Source organism: Amborella trichopoda, chromosome 3, assembly GCF_054954075.1.
Source record: "Amborella trichopoda isolate Santa Cruz 75 chromosome 3, AtrichopodaSantaCruz75HAP2 v2.0, whole genome shotgun sequence".
NCBI lineage: Eukaryota > Viridiplantae > Streptophyta > Magnoliopsida > Amborellales > Amborellaceae > Amborella > Amborella trichopoda.
In genome coordinates this window covers 59,726,159-59,748,271 of record NC_142338.1, presented here as the reverse complement: position 1 = coordinate 59,748,271, position 22,113 = coordinate 59,726,159, and the positions used below count along the sequence as shown (strand labels likewise).

Here is a 22,113-nt window from a genome sequence, read left to right as displayed (position 1 = left end):
GAGAATATATAATTATTTTGGCATAGCCCACAACAAAATTTTTGAAATATTGTTGTACACTTCCATCTAGTGCATTTCACATCCAAGAGCTAAAAGCGAATGAAACCTACTTAAATAAAAAATAACTTGTACCAAAACAAAAGTAAAACTTTCCCCTAAAATCTTGTTCAAAATTCCTTAATAGGCCTATAAAAATATATTTCCACAACCAATTATGAATTTTATATTTCAAAAAATGGTACATACCTAATAGATCCACAAACACGAATAGACGATATAGACGATGTAGATAACGTGTTACAATATATACTACTTTTAGGACTCAAAATCCTAATTCTTTTCACGACCATAATGATCATAGTCAAGTTCATCGATTTCAAAGTTTTCTGACATCAAAACTATAATTTTTATTGACTTTTGAAGTGAGCTTTTACTATTTGTAATAAAGCTTGGTCTTATTTTAAGACTTTCAAAAAACAATACGAAGAGATGATGAAGATGATAACAAGGCATATTTATCAAACTAAACTCGAGAGATTAATTATTTGACATTTTACCAATGTATTTTAATTTAATTTTATAAAACCCATAAATCCACACAGGCGGGGTCAGAATGGTTTAAAAAAGGTAGTTGATGAGTATTTTTTTATAACTATTTCTATAATAATAGTAGGGAACCTCTTTGGGTTCCTAATAAATCTGGGGATAGTTCGCTATTAAGTGTTCACTGGCACTTTTGTGAAGAAGAAATTTTCTAAACAGAGCATGAAGCACGTCACAATTCGAGTTAAATACCCTTCGTCAAGCACCAATTTCATATTGCAGTACAAAGTTTGAGAAAAATCACAGAGTGGACAAGAAGTAAACCAATATACTCGGCTAATAAATTTGACTCCTTTCTAGGTGCCACAAACAATGGAGAAGGATTCCAAGATCGATGACGGTCAGTCCATAGCTTAGAAAACCAAATTACATGTAAAATTGTGCATAGTTTTGAAAATCATATTACAAGAAAACTTGACAATAACAAAAAGAGACCATTTACATTTAGTACATGGAGATCACGATTAATCTGTAACTATTGGATGTAAAATTTGGTGGCTAAGCTTATTTCATTACCTAGGATCAAAAGATTTTTTCAAACTTTGTGACAATCAAGCTATCATACATCACATCGAATGGTTATAGATAATTGTGATCTCCTTGTACCAATAGTAAATTATCTCATAACGTAATCTCATAACAAATAACTAAACATAGAAAATAACACATATCTTGAGTGTGCTTTCTTAGTATCAAAGGACGAAATGGTGTGGCTTCATGGATCTCCGGAAAATTAGAAGTGAGCACTCAGTGCACTCCCTCAGGAGAATCATACACTTGCTGCCCAACCGAAATCATATATGAGAGATCTAAAATTACAATCTCTTAGCAAACCAACTCCAAACATTAAATGAATCTTGCAAAAACAGGACAAAGGAAAGAAACCAGGACATACAGGCGAACAATTGAATCAATTATGCATGCACATGTGTGTATGGACAGATACTGGTGAAAAATTAAATCAATTATGCATGCAAGCATGTGCGTTTGTGAGACTTTCACACGAAGATCTTACAAGCTGTCATATACTCCAGGAATTCAATCTATGTGTAAGTCCAACGGATGGAGTAAAGATCTTCACACTAAAGATTCCACAAGCTGTGAATTCACACTACAGATTCCACAAGCTGTGAATGCTCCCAGTGTTCAATCTATACTTCCAAGGATGCAGTAAGTATAATTTGGAGAGAGAGAGAGAGTAAAAAGTGGCATCGGCCTAAATTTGGCATGCATCCTCTGGGGTGAGACAAGAGACAGTAAATAATGGTATCAGCCTAAATTTGGCATATAAGCAAAAATAACTAAGCACACAACAAGACTCAACAAGTTGATCCCCAAAATGATTCTAAGTTTTTTTTCTGAACATACAAAACGATTCTTCAGTTTTAATTAAAGAGAATAGAGAGGAACCAGGTTTCAAACAAAAGGGGAGCGAGAGGAACCAGGCAAACAGTTAATCAATCCCCAGACACATCAAGATTCTTCCTGCTCTTGATGATAGCCTTCTTCCTTAGGTCAAACTCCACCTTGTCCAAGTCCCAAGCAGTCCCAACATATCCATATAATATCCTCTTCTTTTCGCCTGTCTTCTCGTCCCCTTTCACAAGGTTAGGGTTCTTCTCGTCATCTTCTTCAGGGGTTGCCAATGACTGAACATGGGCCCACCCCCTGCGACCATGGCCCTCTCTTTCAAAGAATTCAGCCAAGCGTTCTGCCTCTTTAAAGCCAGCCTGGTTGGCCATAAACTTCACCACTGTGATGCCAAGGTGCCCTTCTTTACCATACATTGATTTGGACTTTCCACCTCCAAAACCCAGCTCTGAGAAATCATAGGAAACAAACAAAGAAGAAAGATTGGTAGTTGATGGTGCACCAATACATGGGAGCTTCTAGGGATTCGTAGAGCATCTTAAAAAATTATGCTCTCTCTCTCTCTCTCTCTCTCTCGCTCTCTCTCTCTCTCATCCACCTATACTTCCATACACACACCACACGGGAAAAAAAAACAATGGCAGAGAACAAAGCTGACCAATACAGACACTGTTGGTATAAAGCAATCCTTGTGAGAGGAACATGTACAACGATGGGTGCATATATAGACACACACATAGATACATGCATGGAGGGATGGTTGGCAGCCAGAAATAACCAAACAACTAAAGATTTCTACCAGGAAAAACAAAAAGAGTAGAAGCCAAGAACAGAAGCCATGCATCCACTCCTAGTGATAAGCAAACTTCATCCCAGCCCTGATTTCCCCACTCACCCAAAACAAAGGCCTACATGTAACAGTGAAATACTCAGCACACCAATTTCCAGACATCAAAAAATTCCAGAACACAAATCAAGAGACAAATATCATATATACTATCTAGCATGACAACTCACATCTCTGGTAAATGGCTTGAGAACAGCTTCACAAGGAATCTAGGAGAATAGGTTTGGAATTTGAAGCCCAGAATAAACTGTTTGTTCTCAAACAGTTAGGACTAACACAAATGACATATCAGAGGTGAAACTCTAAAAACTCCTTATACAATGTCATTGCATAGCATGGGTGACCAACAAATGTCTCTTTTGACAAGAGATAGAACAACCAAGGGTTTGGCTCCCTCATCTAGTGTTTTGTCTGTTCAATTTAATATATAAAATAATAAATTCAAGTGGACATGTCTTATTGTAACAGAATTTTTTGGGTAAAGACATGTCGGATGCCAACACTGTGTTTGCATCCATGTAACACTGCCCTCATCAAACGATCATTCAGGCACATTAAAACTTTTTAAGGTCAATTACAACAAAATATGATAAGCAATCTACTCAATCCATAGGCTTCCTGTGGAAAAATCCCCTCCCTCATTCTGACAACAGCTTCGATAACTGCCCTAAGCTACTTCAGCTACTACTGTTCTTTACTACATAGTTTGACTTAATAGCATCTTCTATCACCCAAGCGTAGTTTTTACGTGATGCAACTTGGTTTTCTGGTTTTACCATTTGAAACTTTATTTGTATATTGTTTTTCCGCTTTTTGCTGTTTTAGAGGTAGAGCACCGACATGTGGGATGCCTACTGACGTCTGTCCGCTCTCTCTATCTCTGATCCCATCTAACTCTCAATCTTCCAAACAAAAAAAACAAAACAAAAAAAACAAATAACAAAATCTGATTTGTGGTTTGGTATTTCATCAGCATGAGGATAGACCACTGAAACTTTTCCCTCTCCCCCCAATTTCCGACTCTATCTCTTTCTCCTATCCAACTCTGCCTCTTCTGATTATTTCTCTCTCAAATCCTCTCTCACCAATCAACCTCTAGTACTCTAGCCCTCCCACCACCCTTATCACTTCTCTTTTCTAAAATTTCTCTTTCATTCCTTACTGATTCTCTCCCTTTTCAGAGCTAAGCAAAGGTTTTAATGTTTTTTCTTCTTTTATAATCAAATCCTCTCTCACCAATCAACCTCTAGTACTCTAGCCCTCCCACCACTCTTATCACTTCTCTTTTCTAAAATTTCTCTTTCATTCCTTACTGATTCTCTCCCTTTTCAGAGCTAAGCAAAGGTTTTAATGTTTTTTCTTCTTTTATAATTTTTAATGTATGCTTCTAAGCACCGACATGCGGGATGCCATCACCCACATACATCTTTTGGGTTTATGTAAACCATAAACCATTAATTAATATATTTGTCACCTTTATGCAAAAAAAAGGGTATAGGTGGTGGATTGTGTTAGGTAGGCAGCCAACGCAAACTATTTCTCTCTCAAACTGCTCTCTCTGACCTTAAACTTTCCCTTAACCCATCCCAAGACCCGGTAAAGGAGGTGGGTTGTGTTAGGTAGGCAACTAATGTAAAACTTTTCATGAATCATGAAGTCTTCAAATACTACATCGATTTTGTGAGAGATATATATGACGGAGTGCTAACTAGTGTGTGAACAACTAGTGAAAAGACAAGTGAGTTTTCAATGACAATAGGTCTACATCAATGGTCAGAGAGCCTATAACTCTTTTGTCTTAGTTATGGAAAACTTAACTAGGCACCTATAAAATGAGGTGTTGTGGTGTATGTTTTTCACGGACGAAATAGTTTTGATCAATGAGACCCAAAACAGTGTCCATTTAAAGAACTTTTGGAAGGATGCTCTAGCTAAAGGTTTTAAAATTAGCCAGACTAAGATAAAGCATATGGAATGCAAGTTTAATAATAATAGGAGTAGAGACGAGGAAGTAATTAATATTAACGGCCAATAAATACCAAAAAGAGTGTACTTTCGATATCTTGGGTCGATAATCCAAGAAAATGGAGAGATTGAAGAAGATGTCACAAATGGAATTAGAGTTGAGTGGGTGAAATGGAGATGTACGACCAAAGTTTATATAATCGCCGCATAACAATGAAGCTAAAGGGGATAATATTATAGGACAGTTGTGATACCATCTTTGCTTTACGGGTCAGAATGTTGGACAGTCAAGAAATAACATACCCATAGGATAAGTGTAGCTGAGATGAGGATGTTGGGATGGATGAACGGCAAGACAAGAAGTAACATAATTTGAAATGAATACATTCAGCAGAAGTTAGGTGTGGCTCCAATAGGTGATAAGATAAGAGAAAGTAAACTTCAGTGGGTTAGCCGTGTGCAACCAGACCCAGTACAACAACTGTTACGAGGTACAAATTACTTCAAGTGGAAGGTTCAAAAAGTCAAATGGTAGGCCCAAAAAGACATGATTGGAAGTAATGAACAAAGATATGGGGACCTATGGCCTCACTAAGCGTATTGCCTTTGATTAAGCAGAATGACGGACCAGTATTAATATTGCCAACCCCAAATAGCTGTAAAAAGACTCTGATGATGATGATGATGAAAAAAAAATGATGGTCACTTATACAAATTTAGTAAATATACAAAAGCATAGGCCTTGCAAACAAGTGTCTGGCTCAACAAGAACAGCGAAGAAACCAGAAAATCTGGTCAGGTTGGGTTTTAGGAACGGTATATAGAATATGAATGTATATCGAGTAGAATGATGACATATTGTAAGCTTCAATTTGAAGTTTACAGGAATATGAGAGAATAGGCTCAGATTTAAGGCCCGGAATCACAAGCAATAAGGGTTAACACAAAAAACATATTAGAGAAAATTAAACTAGTCACTAGACAAGCAATGTCACTGCACAATGACAAGCATTAGCAGAACATTAAACTAGTCACTGGACAAGCATTAGCAGTTAGAACAGCCAACATTTTTAACCACACCATCTAGAGTTACCCTGACACTCCAGCTCTGTGCAGGTATTGCATGTTAGCATGCGTTGACCACCTCCAGACAAGAGGATGCATAAAAATCTTGTAAAACTCCAACCCTGAATATATACTCAAGGACTTGCTTGCAGAACATTGGCATGTTCTACCACTAACAAGGAAATTATAATATGTAAGATAGAACATTGGTGTGTTCTGCCACTAATAATTGTACAGACATCATGTATAGCATATGACCGTATATCGAGTAGAATGATGACATCATGTAAGCTTCAACTAGAAGTTTACAGGAATATGAGAGAATAGGCTCAGATTTAAGGCCCGGAATCACAAACAGTAAGGGGTAACACAAAAGGCATATTAGAGAAAATTAAACTAGTCACTGGACAAGCAATGTCACTACACAAGGACAAGCATTAGCAGGAAATTAAATTAGTCGCTGGACAAGCATTAGCAGTAAGAACAGCCAACATTTTTAACCACACCATCGAGAGTTAGCCTGACACTCCAGCTCTGTTCAGGTATTGAATGTCAGCATGTGTAGGCATTATAAAATATTGGAAAACTTACAAGACCTGCTTGCAGAATATTGGCACGCTCTACAACTGAAAAGAAAATTATAATATGTAAGATAGAACATTGGTGTGTTCTGCCACTAATAATTGTACAGACATGCAATCCCATATTGCATTTTTGGGCAAAGTACTACATAATTGTGACATCATGTATAAAATATTGGAAAACTTCAACCCTGAATTTATACTCGAGGACTTGCTTGCAGAACATTGGTATGCTCTACCACTAACAAGGAAATTATAATATGTAAGATAGAACATTGGTGGGTTCTGCTACTAATAATTGTACAAACATGTAATGTCAAATTGCATTTTTGGGCAAAGTACTACACAATTGTGACATGTGTTCAATACCAACTCTCATGTTGGTGTCCATGTAACACTGCCGTCATCAAAAGATCATTCCAGGCACAACAAAACTTACAAGACCAATAATAAGCTACTCAAATCTGTGGGTCTCCCAAGCAAAAACTCTGACATTTCATCCAAAAAAAATGAAAGACCTCCAACAGTATCCATAGCTAACCCATTCTACTTCAGTAACTATTGTTCTCTGCTCCATACTTTGAATAATAGCTTTCATATATTGGCTACCTATAAGATCAGTACAAATATAAATGCTTAGGCACTCTAACAAGTGTCTGGTTCAATAAGCATCACGAAGAAACCAGCTAATCTGATCACCTTTGGTTTTAAGAAAATCCCAACCGTGTATAGAAAACGACATATATTACATAACATGATGAAATCATGTAAGCTCCCATCACCGTCAAGAACCAGTCTACAATTTGAAGTTCCGAAAACTACGAAAAGAAAAATTGCAATAAATCAGCAAGGATAAGATTCTAGAATCATTGAAATTAATAAGGTAGGTCCAGACTCTAGAATCTAACAATTTATTAAGCAAAACTGCTTGATACTGAAGCAAGCCAGCTAAAAATTTATAAAATGAATCAAATGTCTAGTCGTCTACACAACCAGAATTCATCCAATGTTAAAGTTGATAATATTTTGAGTGTAATACCATGAAAAGAAAACAAGGGTAAAATATAGAAGAGAGACCACTGCAAATGTTGTTGACAAACAAGCCCTTCTGAGAAAGAGACACCATGGAGGCTGCCCCAAATTTTTTTAACTAGCCAGTAACTTAGAGATCTCCTTTCTCCATCAGTAGAGGAGGCAAATAAGGTAACTGACACACTTACAAAATAGGATGAACAAAAAATTTCTCAAAGTTAATATTTAGATATTTAGAAAGATATACACAAGTGGATCCTTCAACTGAATGCAATTTTGTACAAGGAATTTACTGGTAACAATTTTGATCACTCAAAAACAGTTATAATCACAATAATTATAGAAGAGAGCTTTATTTTATGGGGATTTGCACAGATGCAACCAAGATGAGGAAGGTACACAGATACAGATAAACAACTTTTACCCACCACAATGTTTTTAACCACTGATGTGTAAGTTGGCCCACTGCAGTTCTTTGAAACAATGTAACATATTCTAAGCCACACAATTATCGCTAAGATACTGACTTTTATCAGTTTAGCACTAAATGAACTACTTAAGGGACAATATAAATCAACAAACACTGCTCACTTGCCCCCATTACCAAAAATTAATCAGTATTAGAACACCAGTATCCAATCAGTTGTGCATTATTCCATGAATGCCAGTCAGAAAACTCGCCCCATTTGAGCCAGTTTCCAAATTTCAGAACACATTTAGAGAAACGAATAAAAATTTTAAACCTTATTTCAACTCGAGTCGATCCATTGGAAACAATAATACACACATTCATATACATAAGATTGAAAATACACCAGCAATGAAACTAACGATACCAACGATTAGAAGCATGTGGAATCGTATATAATCTAGCTATTCCAGATCTCAACAACTGTTTCTTCTCCCAAACAACCAAGATAAGTATTCCAGTGCTCAATCGTAGGCAATCAACAAATCAAGTAGGCCATACACCTTAGACATCTACATTCCCAAATTTCGAAACGAAGGGGAAAAACAGCAAATACTCTGAAGACCAACTACAAAGAAAACCAAGATAATCCATGGAAAATCAAAATCCCAGGATAACAACCACTAGTTGAGGCATGCTCAACCAAATGCCCCATTCTCCCATAAGGATCATTCCTGCATCATACCTTAATGTTAAGGAACAACGGAGCTAAAACCATGGTATTTGGTCTGAATCCCAGATTTTAACCTTAGAAAGAAATGGAAAACATTCAACCACAAGCAGATTTAACTCAGCGGTTAATGAGTCAAGACCAAAATAACTCAGCTGACAAGAAATAAAGATAATTAAAAAAAGGAACATGTAAAGAGTGTAAATAGTACGCAACCAAGAGTATATATAGGTTTTTCTTTTTTTATAATTAAAGCTGTCACACTGCATGGCCTGATAAAACTGTGAGTCACACAAAGATACTAATCGGAAATGTTAACCATATATAATACGGTCAGCCAAGAAGACCATGAGAGAGACTCTCTCCACATAGGCATCTAGAGATATGAAATATCTCTTGGAGGAATAGCAGTGACACATTGTGACTAGTGTGTCAATTCCCATGGTATATATAGGTTGTAAGAAATGTAAACAAGGGAAAAAAAAAAAAAGGTAACACATCATGAACATTAAGGGCAGCTTATCCAATAGATTCTCAATGCCTCGAATAAAGGTTTTTTTTGGGTACAAATATAGAGAGATCAGCAAACAGTGCCAGTTCACCAATTCAATGCCAGTATTAATCCATAAATGGCCAAGTGGAGTTGCACATCAAAGATGCTTAAAGGACTTGACCGGTGGGAAAGTGCCACCTGGGCATCCCACTTCCAGGCGCTTCAAGGGATCCACATTCAAAAGTTCAAAGTTCAAATAGAAAGCAAGGACTTAGCGATACATTGCCAACTATGCACGTTGCGACATCAGCTGCTTATAGTTTTATACATGCAAATCCACTAGTAAATTCTTAAGTCAAAAGGCACAGTCTACACACTGCACAATGTTTCTCTAACCAAGAGAATAACCCAGACATACTCCAAGTAAAGCACAGAAAGCATAGAAATGTCATGTACATTTTGATGGAGTTCTACCCAGAAAGGATAGTAATATAGATGGCGGAGGTCAGATATAATGCCATGTACATTATATGGCTCAAAAAGAAAAAAAAGATACCATTGAACTAATACCACTATTAGAACCATCAGAAAAAAATGAATAGTTGTTGCACCCTACCTGAGCAATTATTTGAGTAAATAGAGAAACATGCATATTCACATCATTCTAACGAAACTTACATAGGGGTACAGAAAGCCACATAATGAAATAGCCCTAAACCTCCACAAAACTAGCAGAAATCCTAATCTGGGTAATAGTTTCCACAGAGCGATGCTCCTCACAAAGCCAGTTGACGAGGCTCAAGCAAACAAAAAGGCCAGAAATACAAATCTATCAAACCACCACACAAAGACCACCACAATTACAAGGATGAAGCAAACATGGGTATCAGGTAGAAGAATCATGTACACAAGACATGAACCTGAGCAAATAACATTGATTTCAGTAACCACAAGGTACAAAGGATGTGAACATCACGCCCACATCATGTATACTAAAAATATGTGAGAAGTATCTGGAAACCGAGATTACTAAGTTAAAAAAAAAAAAAAAACAAAGCAACAACGTTCAGGCCTTTTATGCCACTAAAAAAAAAGCATACAAAAATCCATATGTCTCCTCAATCCATAAGATGAAAATCGCCATAACCCTTTTAAGGGATATGTTATAGGCACATGACTTATCATTAAATCACTAACAGAACCCAAACTTCCACGAAGTCAAAGAACATTGCACAACCAGTGACGACTTGTCCAAGCCTCTTAACGTAGGAATAGGAGAACACGCTTCTTGGTGGGGGCTTACCACTTAGACGTTACGATGATTTCTCTGAAAACCACACCACCCATCTGGAATACTGTCACAAGCTAAGTAATGTCCCAAACCAATACGAAGAGTTCAGCCATTGAAATAAACAAGTCCAGGATCCCCAGGCACTAGTTCCATTAGTGTTATAGCTGATCTATAATACGGTGGCCATAGGTTTGAACCTCAAAAAATGAAGTATGTCGCACAAATTTAAAAGCTAAACTACCAAAAATCCAAAACAATAATAATAATAATAATGAAGATGGTGATAGCAGTAGCAGTAGCAGCAGCAGCCGCCACTAGTAGTAGGAACAACAACAACAACCTGGCCCAGGGAATGGGGTTGGGGCATCAGTGGTTCGGCGGCTTATGTCTCAACATAACGTCCCACCCCTCCATTCCCACCTTTAATATGATGAAGAAAAAAACAAGACAACTTGGCCAAAAAACCAAAAGTAAAGGCAACTGACTCAGACCAATCCAATTCAGCTAAACAAATTACTACGGTCCAAATCTATTTGCCTCGATTAATGGCCAATTATAAACTAAAATCTCACAAAACAATATATTTTTATTAATTTAAATATCATCCCAAAACTTTAGTCAGAATAACGGCGACTCAATTAAAAAAATTGCTGAAACAAATAACACTAATCAATTGCATCCTGAGACTTAGGGCACACTATATTGATATGGGACCGAAGAGATCCCACAAAACTAGAGCTAAGTTTAGGGAAACAGGAATCATGGGGACTGGGGACTAGGGGTAGGGGTAGGGTTAGGTTATGCGAGTAAGGGGTGGATTGAAAGGGTAAACTATGGGTACTATGGAGGAAAGCAAATCACTTGTCGAATGGAATACGGCACAAATGGTAATGGATGGCTAAGGTTTGTTTAATGAGAAGGATCATGCTAATTTGGGTGGAAGGATGATGTCATAGATGGGGGGGTGGCTGATTCCGAAGACGAGGGTTTGTGGAGGGTGGCACAAAGTTCACAGAGACATGGAATGATGGCTATTGCATGGGGACATGGTGTCTTTTTTTTTTTTGGGGGGGGGGGGATGTGGGATTGGGAGGGAAGGAGGGAGAGCGGACGATTGACACTTGCAAGAGAGAGAAAGATAAAGGATGATTTATAGGAAGTGCGAAGAAAAGGTATGCAGGGAAAGAGGGGCATGAATGTAAATAAAAAAAGAAAGGGCGTAATTTTGTATGGAATTATGGCCAAACAAAGTTAGGTCCAGAAAGGGGAGAAAAAGGACCTAGTTTACTATGGAACTAGCACCATGCAATAGCTACAGTTTCACAAAATCCGCACAAGGGGCTGTGGAATTGATGCCATTAAAGCTCAATAAAAATCAAATTCTACTCGAAGATATGAATGGACATTGTCTCCTTACAGAATTTACAATACATCAAGATCTATTCCAACCTTAGCCCGTATAACAATTTACAAGAAACCCTAACTTGACCAAGACTCCAATACCAAAAGAGGGAAACTCAAACAAGTAGATAACCGAGTCTCCAGTTACAAAAAAAGGAGACCTAGACAACCAGGACCAAAAACAAGAAAACAAAAAACAAAAAAAATGGAATAAGAACCGCTAGATAAACTTAGGCCAATTAAACCTAAACTTCATCACTAAATTCACCATTAGGCTTTCAACCACAATTTGAAACATGTAGGCCCTGAAGACATTCAAAATGAGATTTGAAATTTGGACTGCAGAAATGGGCATCTGGGTTAAAAATTGTGCCCTCTGAAAACTGTATTCACTATATACTACAAAACAAGCACATAACACATACAAAGTATTAAACTTGCTTGAATGACACCCCAAATGCTGTATGATTCATGTGTAGAACTTTTATAAGGTAAGAAAACATATCCTACCACCATGGATCTATTGCTTCAGCACCATGAATGTAAAGGAAAATTCCCAAGTCCACAAATCCATTCATTACCTTAAACCTCCAATCAATGTTTTAAAACCGGCAAACCAGCTCGGAACTGCCCAAGCCAGCTCAAAACCGATGATGACCGGTCCGAGTACAACCAGTTTTTCTTTTCTTTCTTTTTTCCTTTTTTATTTTTTTTTGTGGTTTCCATAGAAATTTACTCCAGAGAACAGACAGGTTCCAATACCATTCAACCTATCCTGAATGGTTCATTCAATGACCGGTTTGGCAGGTAGGTCCGTGTTTCAAAACACTACCTCCAACATTAACCATTGTGACAGCAATTTCAAACAGATTAAATTACAAATGGCATATCAAACAGCTACTTACAACTGGAAATGCAAATCAGCTCAAACCCCTCAGACCATTGACAAGAAAAATCCAATACTGAATCACCTAATTAAATGAGGACTTCAACATCATACTAAAATGGATATAGGAACTTATTTTACCTTTAAGTTTGGTGTCCATTTCTTTGTTACCCATACCCTCTATTCTACCGTCCTTTCTCCTTCCATAATTGGTATTATGAATTATAACAATTGGGGGCCAGATGATATGGTCCTCCTTATTTGCAGTTGCTTCATCAGTAGAGAAAGTCTGGTACGCCTTTGAATTCTCTGGTACTTTGGCGTAGTTCCAACCCATAAGAACACACAAGGCCTTGTGAAAGGCAAGGTGATCCGTCCGAACATCCACGTTCTGCATATGGTAGGCATGCATGATAAGGCTATGTACATCGGAAAATTCTTTTGAATTCCTGCAATTTGGAGAGCAAAAAAAAACACAAGGTTCAGAACATCGTTCTACTCAATCATCAACACAAGAAGAAGCAAGAGTATCTGTATCACTAATGAAGGAAAAATATATGCTAAGGAAATATACAAACTACAATTTCAAGCTATTCTAACGAGCAATAATAAATTAACAAACCTCGCAATCCATAAGAGAAAACTATCAGGTTATCAGGAAACTCTCAGATTCAGCACTCAAAATAAATAAAAAATACTCAAGGATTAAATAGGAATTACTAATTCATCCACAGAAAGCAACCAAAACAAATAATAAATATGTCCAGCATTTTATCCTCGGAGCTAATTTTAGAATTGCTATGGCTTTAATATAAGTAAGACAGAAACAAAAGCTTAAATATAGAACATGGTGAAATAAGGAAAAATGTATTCAGCTAAAGCTACTGAAAAAACATTGACGTGATAGAAGCTAGAAGAAACCATTACAAATGAAAAGGTCAGAGGGACTTGAAATGAGCAACAGATATCCAAAAGTAATTCTTTCAAATTGCCTATAAAAAATCACGATACGAAAATGCACCACCATCACCATTAAATTGGACATGAGAAACAACTATAGCACATCATCCAAATTCTTTTCTTTTTAATTGTTCCCACACACCATTGCCAATTGTTTCAACAAACAAACACCAATGAGTTTGTCTATAAAGTTAATTCAGAATTTCCAAATTAAACGTTCGCTACAAGGACATGCCTCCTATAGGAATACATACTGGCTGTGCTTGACCTAACAGGCACGACATATTAGCCTCATAATACAGGACATATTAGCTTCATAATATGAAGAACAAAGGGCACACTGCTGACAACACCACCATCACCAGTCTCTGTGTGACTAATAATAATACTACTCAAATTTATGATAGTAAACAACCACCTTAACCAAAAAACATGAAAGTGTAACCACAACCCCGCATATTTTAGGTACTCATTGCACATAAGCAGATCCCTTCCATTGACACTTCACTATGAATAGCAACAACGATGATTGATATAGAATGTGTGAAGCACATTCCATTTTGTTTCACGATATTAATCATACCTAGATAAACATAATTAATTGCAATACGAGGAGCTTCCTTGCTTTCAACATAAGATGCACCTCTATCACACTACAAATCCAAACAATCAAAACAACCAAGGAAAGCCTACATTAATGGAACACAGACTTTTTCTTTGATCATTAATGGAACACAGACTTTTTCTTTGATCATTAATGGAACACGTGCTTCTAACAAGAATGCAGTCCACAACTAAAATAACAAGCCGCAACCATCCAGCAAAAAAAGGCTCTATCATGGAATAGCATAGCAAAATCCTAACACACACAAGCGCAAGCGTGCCATGCCCACATGTAGACATACGACAGAACTGGGAAAGGTAATGAGATCTTGCACGAAGTCTTCCTCCTAAGCAAATGGAAAACTATTCCCTGCATTCACAATTCCCTTGCATAAATGCAGTGACCATGAAAGGTCAGGCTGCTGGTAGAGAGAAGAAGGCCCAATTTACTGGTAATTAGGACCATTAACTTTTGAAGTTCAAATAAGGCAAACATATGCAAGGTCCTATTGTTTCAACAATAGTGACCTCTTAGTAGAAATTTTTCAAATCATCCTGGCCATTGTCAGGTAACAACACGGTCAAAGAGATCAGTTTCTTAGCATAATATGACCACACTCCAAAATTTTCAGTAGTAAACAAGAAATTAGTTCCAACCAGCAAATGACACCCATTGATCAAAAAGGTAAATTTAAAGAAGAAAAATGATACCGGAGGAAAAAGTCAGAATGAGAGCAGAGAAGGCAAAACATATAACTCTTAAGGCATCACATGTCTGATTATCTAATAAAGACATCATGGATATACAGGAAGCATAGCCCCTGCTCATACCTCAGGTCCTATCCCCTAAAAAAGAATATCACATTGCATTTTACAAAAAAGTACAAGTACAATGTAATTAACACCATATATGTAATCTAATTCAGACAAATAAAATGCTAGATGAATGAAAGAAAAGTATCGTGGTACCTATTTACAAGAATAAATGAGACATACATATTTGTGCAAACTATCGAGGGATCCAACTTATGAGCCACAGTATGAAGCTGTGGGAAAGAATGATTAAGCAATGACTAAGGCATAAAATCAGTGGATCAAAAAACTAATTCGGTTTTATGCTAAGGAGGTCAACAAATAAGGCTATTTTCCTACTTAGGCAACTGACTGAGAAGTTTAAGGCGAAAGGAGAAGGCCTCCACATGGTCTTTATTGATCTAGAGAAAGCTTATGATAGAGTACCTCGAGATTTGATCTAGTAGGTGTTGGAACGAAAGAAGTCTCCAGACACTACATCGACTTAGTGAGAAACATGTATGTGGGAGCACAACCTAATGTGCGAATAACTACTGGAGAGACGAGTGAGGTTTCAGTGACAATCGGTCTACATCAAGAGTCAACATTGAACTCATAACTCTTTATCTTAATTATAGACGACTTAACTAGGCACCTACAAGATGAGATACCGTGGTGTATGTTCTTTGTGGACGACATAATTTTGATCGATTAGACCCGAAACGGCATCAACATTAGAACTTTCGAGGGATGTTCTAGAATTTAAAGGTTTTAAAATTAGCTAGACTAAGACAGAATATATGAAATAGAATGGAGACTATGAATAAGATTAACAGCAAATAAATACTAAAAAGAGTGAACTTTCGATATCTTGGATTAATAATCCAAGAAAATGGAGAGGTTGACGAAGATGTCGCACATATAATTAGGGCTGGGAGGGCGAACTGAAGATGTGTAATAGGAGTTTTATGTGATCGGCGCATACCAATGAAGATGATGGGCAAGTTCAATAGGACAGTTGTGAGACCAACTTTGCTTTATGGGGCGAAGTCTTGGGCGGTCAAGAAATAACATACCCAAAGAATGAATGTAGCTGAGATGAGAATGTTGAGATGGATGTGTGGCAAGACAAGAAGGGATAGAATTCAAAATGAATACTTTCAAGATAATTTAGGTGTGGCACCAATAGAAAATAAAACGATAAAAAGTAAACTTATGTGGGTTGGCCATATGCTGCAGCGCAGACCCAATACAGCATTTGTTGGGAGGTTCAAGTTAGTTCAAGTGGAAGGTTCAAAAAAGAGAAGGGGTAGGCCAAAAAAGACATGGTTAAAAGTAGTGAGAAAATATATGAGGATTTATGGCCTCAATGAAGGTATGGTCCTTATAAGAGCAAAATGGTGGACCAGGATTGGTGTAGCCGACCCCAATTAGTTGGGAAAAGGCTCTAATGATGATGATGATGTAATCTGACTGAGAAAACTCAAAGCACGCATAATTACATATATTTGCATACATGTCAAAAAAAAAAAATACATCCTGAGGCCCTGCACACCAGGTTCCTAATAGAGATCACAACTCTAGACAACTTATGTTTGCATCAAAAAGGAAGTCGGTCCACTTCATTTTGAGCTCTCAATAATAGATATGCACGCTCCATAAAGGAGCTCAGCATTAGCAAACAAGTGAATCCTCTTATGCCATTGCATGGAAGCAAATAGCATGGGAATAACTTCGTGAAAGGTAACAACACAAGAATGAAACCATATCACAATAGAACATTGAGAAGACAAACCAAAAACTACGTGCCATGGATACTATTACAACAGCCAAAACAAATCTTATTAAATGGATTCAAGCTAGAAGCTTGAAATTTCCAATGTGATGAAACAAAGAAAACCATGCCACATACTACTAAAAATTATAGAACACAAGATACAGCAATTCTAGATGGTGTTCTCTCTGGAAAGAACTGCAAATTTTGCAATTGAGTTCTAGACAACAACAAATCCCAGCTGGAAGACCTTGCTATCATTAACACATGATTTGGAAAAATTAGAAGCTCACTAAAAACCATAACAATTCATTAAAAATACAAATCAATTACTATACCATGAAATCTATGTTTACAAGTCACCACAAATCTTATCTAAATGGATCCAAGTCTGCAGCTTGAAATCTTACAATGCAAACAAAAAAAGCACTATATAGTTTAGAGTCATTCCACACAGGCTGCCATGATCCATGTCTGCAGCTTGAAATCTTACAATGCAAACAAAAAAAGCACTATACAGGACAAAGTCATTCCACAACCTGCAACAATCATCGACAGTGCTTGTGCTTCCTCTAGAAAGCACTTCAATATTGGCAATTAAGGTCCACATCCATTTCTCAAAAGGAAAATGGGGCAATACACACATTAACACATACGCAAATAAATTGCCATTTAAAACAATGGCAAAGTAGAAGAGAATCAAACAAGAAACCGGTAAGAAGTTTCATGCAATATCTTTAGCATGTCTTCATCAAAGTCCTGAACCATCCATTCCAGGAGTACCTACAATGGAAGAAATGAAGAACACAAATATAATGAAAAAAATTTCATGAATGCAAGATGAATTCCTCAGCCCTAAAGCACAATTAGATTGTCATCATTGAATCCTCCATGCCATGTGTGTCACTCTACCTAGTCGAACAGAATATGGTAGCTGTAGGAACATGCAATACCAAGGAAGAGGAATTCTTCTAAGACAGATGAATGGCTCAGACAGCACAATCAGTTAAAAACTAATAGAGATAATTTTTTTCGACTGCTAAACACTCAGAGGAAGGATTCCTCGACACTATACTTAAATTGCAAAGTTCTGGTAGCCATTACTTGGTGGTCAGAAAAGCAAGCACAAAAATCCCAAGCAACACCAAGTACAAATCGCATCAAATGAATCTCTAAGTCAACATAAATTTTGCTATAAGTGCATGATCGAACCAATTGAGAATTCTCTTATATCCATATTACATATGGCATAAAAAAAATGTCACATTCCTATCATTTTTTGAGTTAAGACTTGGCGACAGGCGGATGAAGCCAGAAGCAAAGAGTGTTTCAAACATATCCCAAGTATTGTTGGTATACTTCAAGGAACAGCCCGAGCAATCTATTACTGGATATACCTGAATCAGGGCTCGTGCCTGAGGGCTCTGTCAAACTCATTTCCAGACAAATTGGAAGAGTGGATGTTATGTTGTCACTGACTTGCCTAAGTCCAGGATAGGACCAATGGTCCTCATGCATTTGAATGCAGAAGACAACCACCTATAGCCAAGGGGAGAATGATCTTGTGACCTTAACTTTAAGGCATAGGCTAAGAGTGGCCTTGGTTAGGTCCACAAGATGTAATGGTGAAAGATTCATAAAAAGCACATAAGTTTTCCTTGTGTAAAATATAGCTTTCATTTAACTTGGTTTCAGACCTAATTGTGGGAAATTTCGGATCGGCAGCTATGTTAGATATGTATAGAGAAAGAGAGACTAAGTGTGTTTCACTACCTTGCACCCCCACGTAAGAAGTGAAGCGCTCACTGAAGTAATGCTCTCATAGAAGAAGCTCTCGCATAAAACATGTGGGAACGCTCTTGCAGAAGCTCTCACAACAGAAGCTCACACTGAAGAAGCTCCCACAGCAGAACTCTCACAAAAGAAGCTCCCACAGCGGAACTCTCACAAAAGAGGCTCCCACAACAGAACTCTCAGAGCAAAAGTTCCCACAGTAGAAGCTCCACAAGGCAGAAGCCCCCACAAAGGAAGGCTCTACTAACAAGCCAAATAGAGCAGTGCCTTGAACCTTTAGTCATCAAAAGGACAAAAGAACTCTGAGAAAGGTGGTTAGTCCAGACTCCAGAGCTGGTAATCCCATTGGGGAGGATACCAAAGATCACTATTATGACAAGACGAATGATATGTTGTGCAAGAGTGACTTTCATGAAGCAAGGAGATGTCACTTGTCCCTTAAAGGATCAACGAGGAGTTAGAGGATCATGTGACTCTTGTTTCTAGGATCATCAAAGGACACTGGATAGCCTAGAAGTTGTATAGCGGTGTGATGAACCCACATTATGAGATGAACAACTGATACCAATGTGGGCAGTATCTTCCGGTTTTGTCAAGAGAACTCTCTGACATCATACTCGGTTAACCACCAAATAAAGTGGGAATACTGACCTTAAGTCAAAATAAGCTCTGCCTTGAACCTCCTGTTTTGTAGGTCCATGACCCTAGAAGGTTTTTGGGACTGTCCAATGGCACAAGATATTGGTTTCCTTCTCTAAACTCGAAGTTGTCAAGTTTGTTGCTGTTTTGCAGGCAATGTAAAACATGGGACTCATAAAAGCTGGTTCTTGACGAAGGTACTTCGTCTGTGAAATTTTGACCACTGCAAGGAATGTGAGTCTAGTTGATGTGCAGAAAATTTCAGCTCAGAAATAGTTCTAGTTTGAGACATTGAAGTAAAAGAGGTTAAATTTTAAGACATCTCCCATTTTAACTAACTGTCTCGCCAACAAGTAGGAGTTAATAATTGAACTCCACTTACAGAGGAAAAAAAACAAGGAGAGAGACATTTTGATCCAAATGAAATTATTGGGATTATTATTATCAAGACTATCATCACCTAGTATATATATACCAGCTATGAACTAAAGGGGAAAAAAAAAAGCCTACAACCAACTTCATTTTTATGGCTTTTATATTAAGGATGGCGTGACACAGAGCTGGCAACCTCCAATGATGTGGCAAATAGGGGTTACAGGATGGGTGAATGTGTTTTCTCTATGGGAAAAAAACCCATTTTTTCCAATCTAATATCTTACCATGTATACCATCTGAGACCTTGAGAAACCCAACAAATCTGGAAATTCACCCCATATAAAGACCAAGATAACCTAGATAACAAACCAAGAAGAAAGGCCCCAACATTCTTGCTTCTAGTATCTCAAAAAGTTAAAACTTTTATAAATGGACCTATCATTCATACAAGCGAGGACCTTAAGGAACCCAACAAAAGAAAAAAACAAGAAACCAATCTATGATACCCAACCAACAAAATAAAAATATAAAATAAACCCTGGTAATTTTTACTGCGGCTTCTTATAAAATAAATTAAAAATTAAAAAAAAAATGTTTTTTCATATCAAAGGAACGCCTAACATTCACACAGTCTTGGACCTCTAAATCAACCCTCCTAAAACCAACCTAACATCCCTAAAAATGAAGGGAAGAAATGAGAACGTCTAAGAGTATGTGTATGATACTAGAATCTATATCTTAATTCATCATGAAAATCCCGGATCAATCGACCAACAAACCTTCCACAAACGAGGCAATGGAGACTGCCCGACTTCCCATCCTCCAAATAATTCTTCTTCTGTGATGGGTTCTCATTAAGCGTCTTAACAAACCTAAGGAATGCCTTTTGAAGGGCATCCTGGTTCACATCTGGCAATCGCTTCAGCACCACAGCTTCACAGGGCCGTGCGTTCTTAGCTGATGCTTTAGCAGAACCCACACGCTTGTCATCATATCTCGGAAGTTTTAAGGACCTCATGTCCTCGCTCACCCTGCCAGATTCAGGCAAGGGGCTACCGGATTCCGGCAACCTGCTTGCTTGAAAACCATCAAACATAGGGTTAGGGTTTCCATATTGCAGGAGCTGGTGCCGATGGCGAGAGAGCTCGTCACTTTGAAGATGACCAGGAAATGGCCCTGCCTCCCTTGAAAACCCTAATTCTCGACCTTCTTCCTCCACATACTTCCTTTTTATGGAGTTTTCATGTGGACCGTGGAGGTTTTCTGGTGGACCACGGAGGTTTTCTGGACCACGGAGGTTTTCTGGTGGACCGCGGAAGTTTTCCGGTGGACCTCGAAGGTTTTCGAGTGGGCCATGGAAGTCGAAAGCACGGCCCATGGACAAATTACTCTCTCTTCTTGGAAAACCTGGATCAAAACCCTCGGGTTCTATAGGGCCACGCCTTTCAAGCCCTAGAGTTGCACGATCAGGAGGAAAGCGATGGAGGTCAAGGTTAGGAAAATCAGGGTTTGGATCAGGAGGAAGCGCAAAATAGGAGCGAACACTCCCATCTGCCAACACTATGGTCCTCCTCTCTAACATGTGGAAGCCATAGCCAATGTTCGGCTCATTGGTAGGAGGAACGGGGAACGAGGGTTCAGGAACTGGAGGTGGTGGATTGGGGTTAGCGTTAAGGTTGGGTTTAGGTTTAGGAGAAGGGCCTTCTTCTTCTCGAGCAGGGGCTTTTTTGCGGTCACTTTGAGGACCATCAGCTGGTGATTTACTATTGTCCCATCGAGATTTACGGTGAGATGATGAGGAAGAGGCCATCTTCTGAGAAGAATCCCTCTTACTCATGGCGGATGGAAAAAATTGGGGAACGGTAAGCTAATGTGATTGTGTGAAAATAATCTGTTGCAGAGACGAGATTATGGCACAAAATATGTTGCAGAGTTGCAGAACTAGGATAGAAAGAGAGAGAGACAGAAGGAGGTGGCAAACGTGAGGACTGGGGGACAAAGAAGTTGCAAAGAATTAGAGCAGAGAGAGCGTGAGAGACAAAATGGTATGGCGTGGGATAAATTGGGGTTTTAGATGTTGCAGAGGATTAGGGTTTTGAAAATTGCATATGTGATTCTGGGAGTCTGACCTTCGATGGAAAGATTGAGGAAACAATATCAAAAGGGTTGGCTCTCAAACCAGCGGGAGAGGAAGAGACAGCCAAAAATGCTTTTATTCCGCGTTGCCAAAAACAATTATGCTCCCGCGGAAGTATATTGTGTAACTACTAACTTCGATAAATCCCACAATTAATTGGACTCAAAAATAGGTAGGCGACCTCTTCAGGTTATAGTTTAATGAAACGGTTTATACAATGTTGCAGCCTTAAAATATAAACTTAAGGTGCTCTTAAAATATTTATTGTAAAAGGTTGTTTTGAAGTTGGAAATTTCTCTAATTTATCATCTCGATATCGAGATGTATTAATATGAAAAGAAAAATAAAAATTTCAAATCTCAAAA

General features: G+C 37.9%; 1 protein-coding gene across 2 annotated transcripts; it reads right to left on the bottom strand.

Annotated features, from left to right (window-relative positions):
* Positions 1-923: 923 nt before the first annotated feature.
* Positions 924-21,795, bottom strand: LOC18421422 (uncharacterized). 2 transcript variants are annotated; one of them, XM_088861847.1, is made up of 3 exons: positions 20,391-21,795; positions 12,816-13,123; positions 924-1,383 (listed from the first exon to the last, which is right to left on the bottom strand). In XM_088861847.1, the coding sequence occupies exons 1-3, from the start codon at positions 21,446-21,448 to the stop codon at positions 1,373-1,375; spliced, it is 1,377 nt and encodes a 458-aa protein (XP_088717973.1). In that variant the 5' UTR covers positions 21,449-21,795; the 3' UTR covers positions 924-1,372. The 2 variants fall into 2 exon arrangements, with proteins under 2 accessions (XP_088717973.1, XP_006826283.1); XM_006826220.4 differs by lacking the exon at positions 924-1,383 and adding an exon at positions 1,868-2,422.
* Positions 21,796-22,113: the final 318 nt, after the last annotated feature.

Coding starts and splice junctions, on each gene's coding strand:
- LOC18421422 (XM_006826220.4), bottom strand. CDS start 21,448: ATGAGTAAGAGGGATTCTTCTCAGAAGATGGCCTCTTCCTCATCATCT. Junction 13,124..20,390: donor CATTGCCTCGTTTGTGGAAG/GTTTGTTGGTCG, acceptor TCCAAATTGCAG/GAATTCAAAAGAATTTTCCG. Junction 2,423..12,815: donor AATGGACACCAAACTTAAAG/GTAAAATAAGTT, acceptor ATGATTTCTCAG/AGCTGGGTTTTGGAGGTGGA.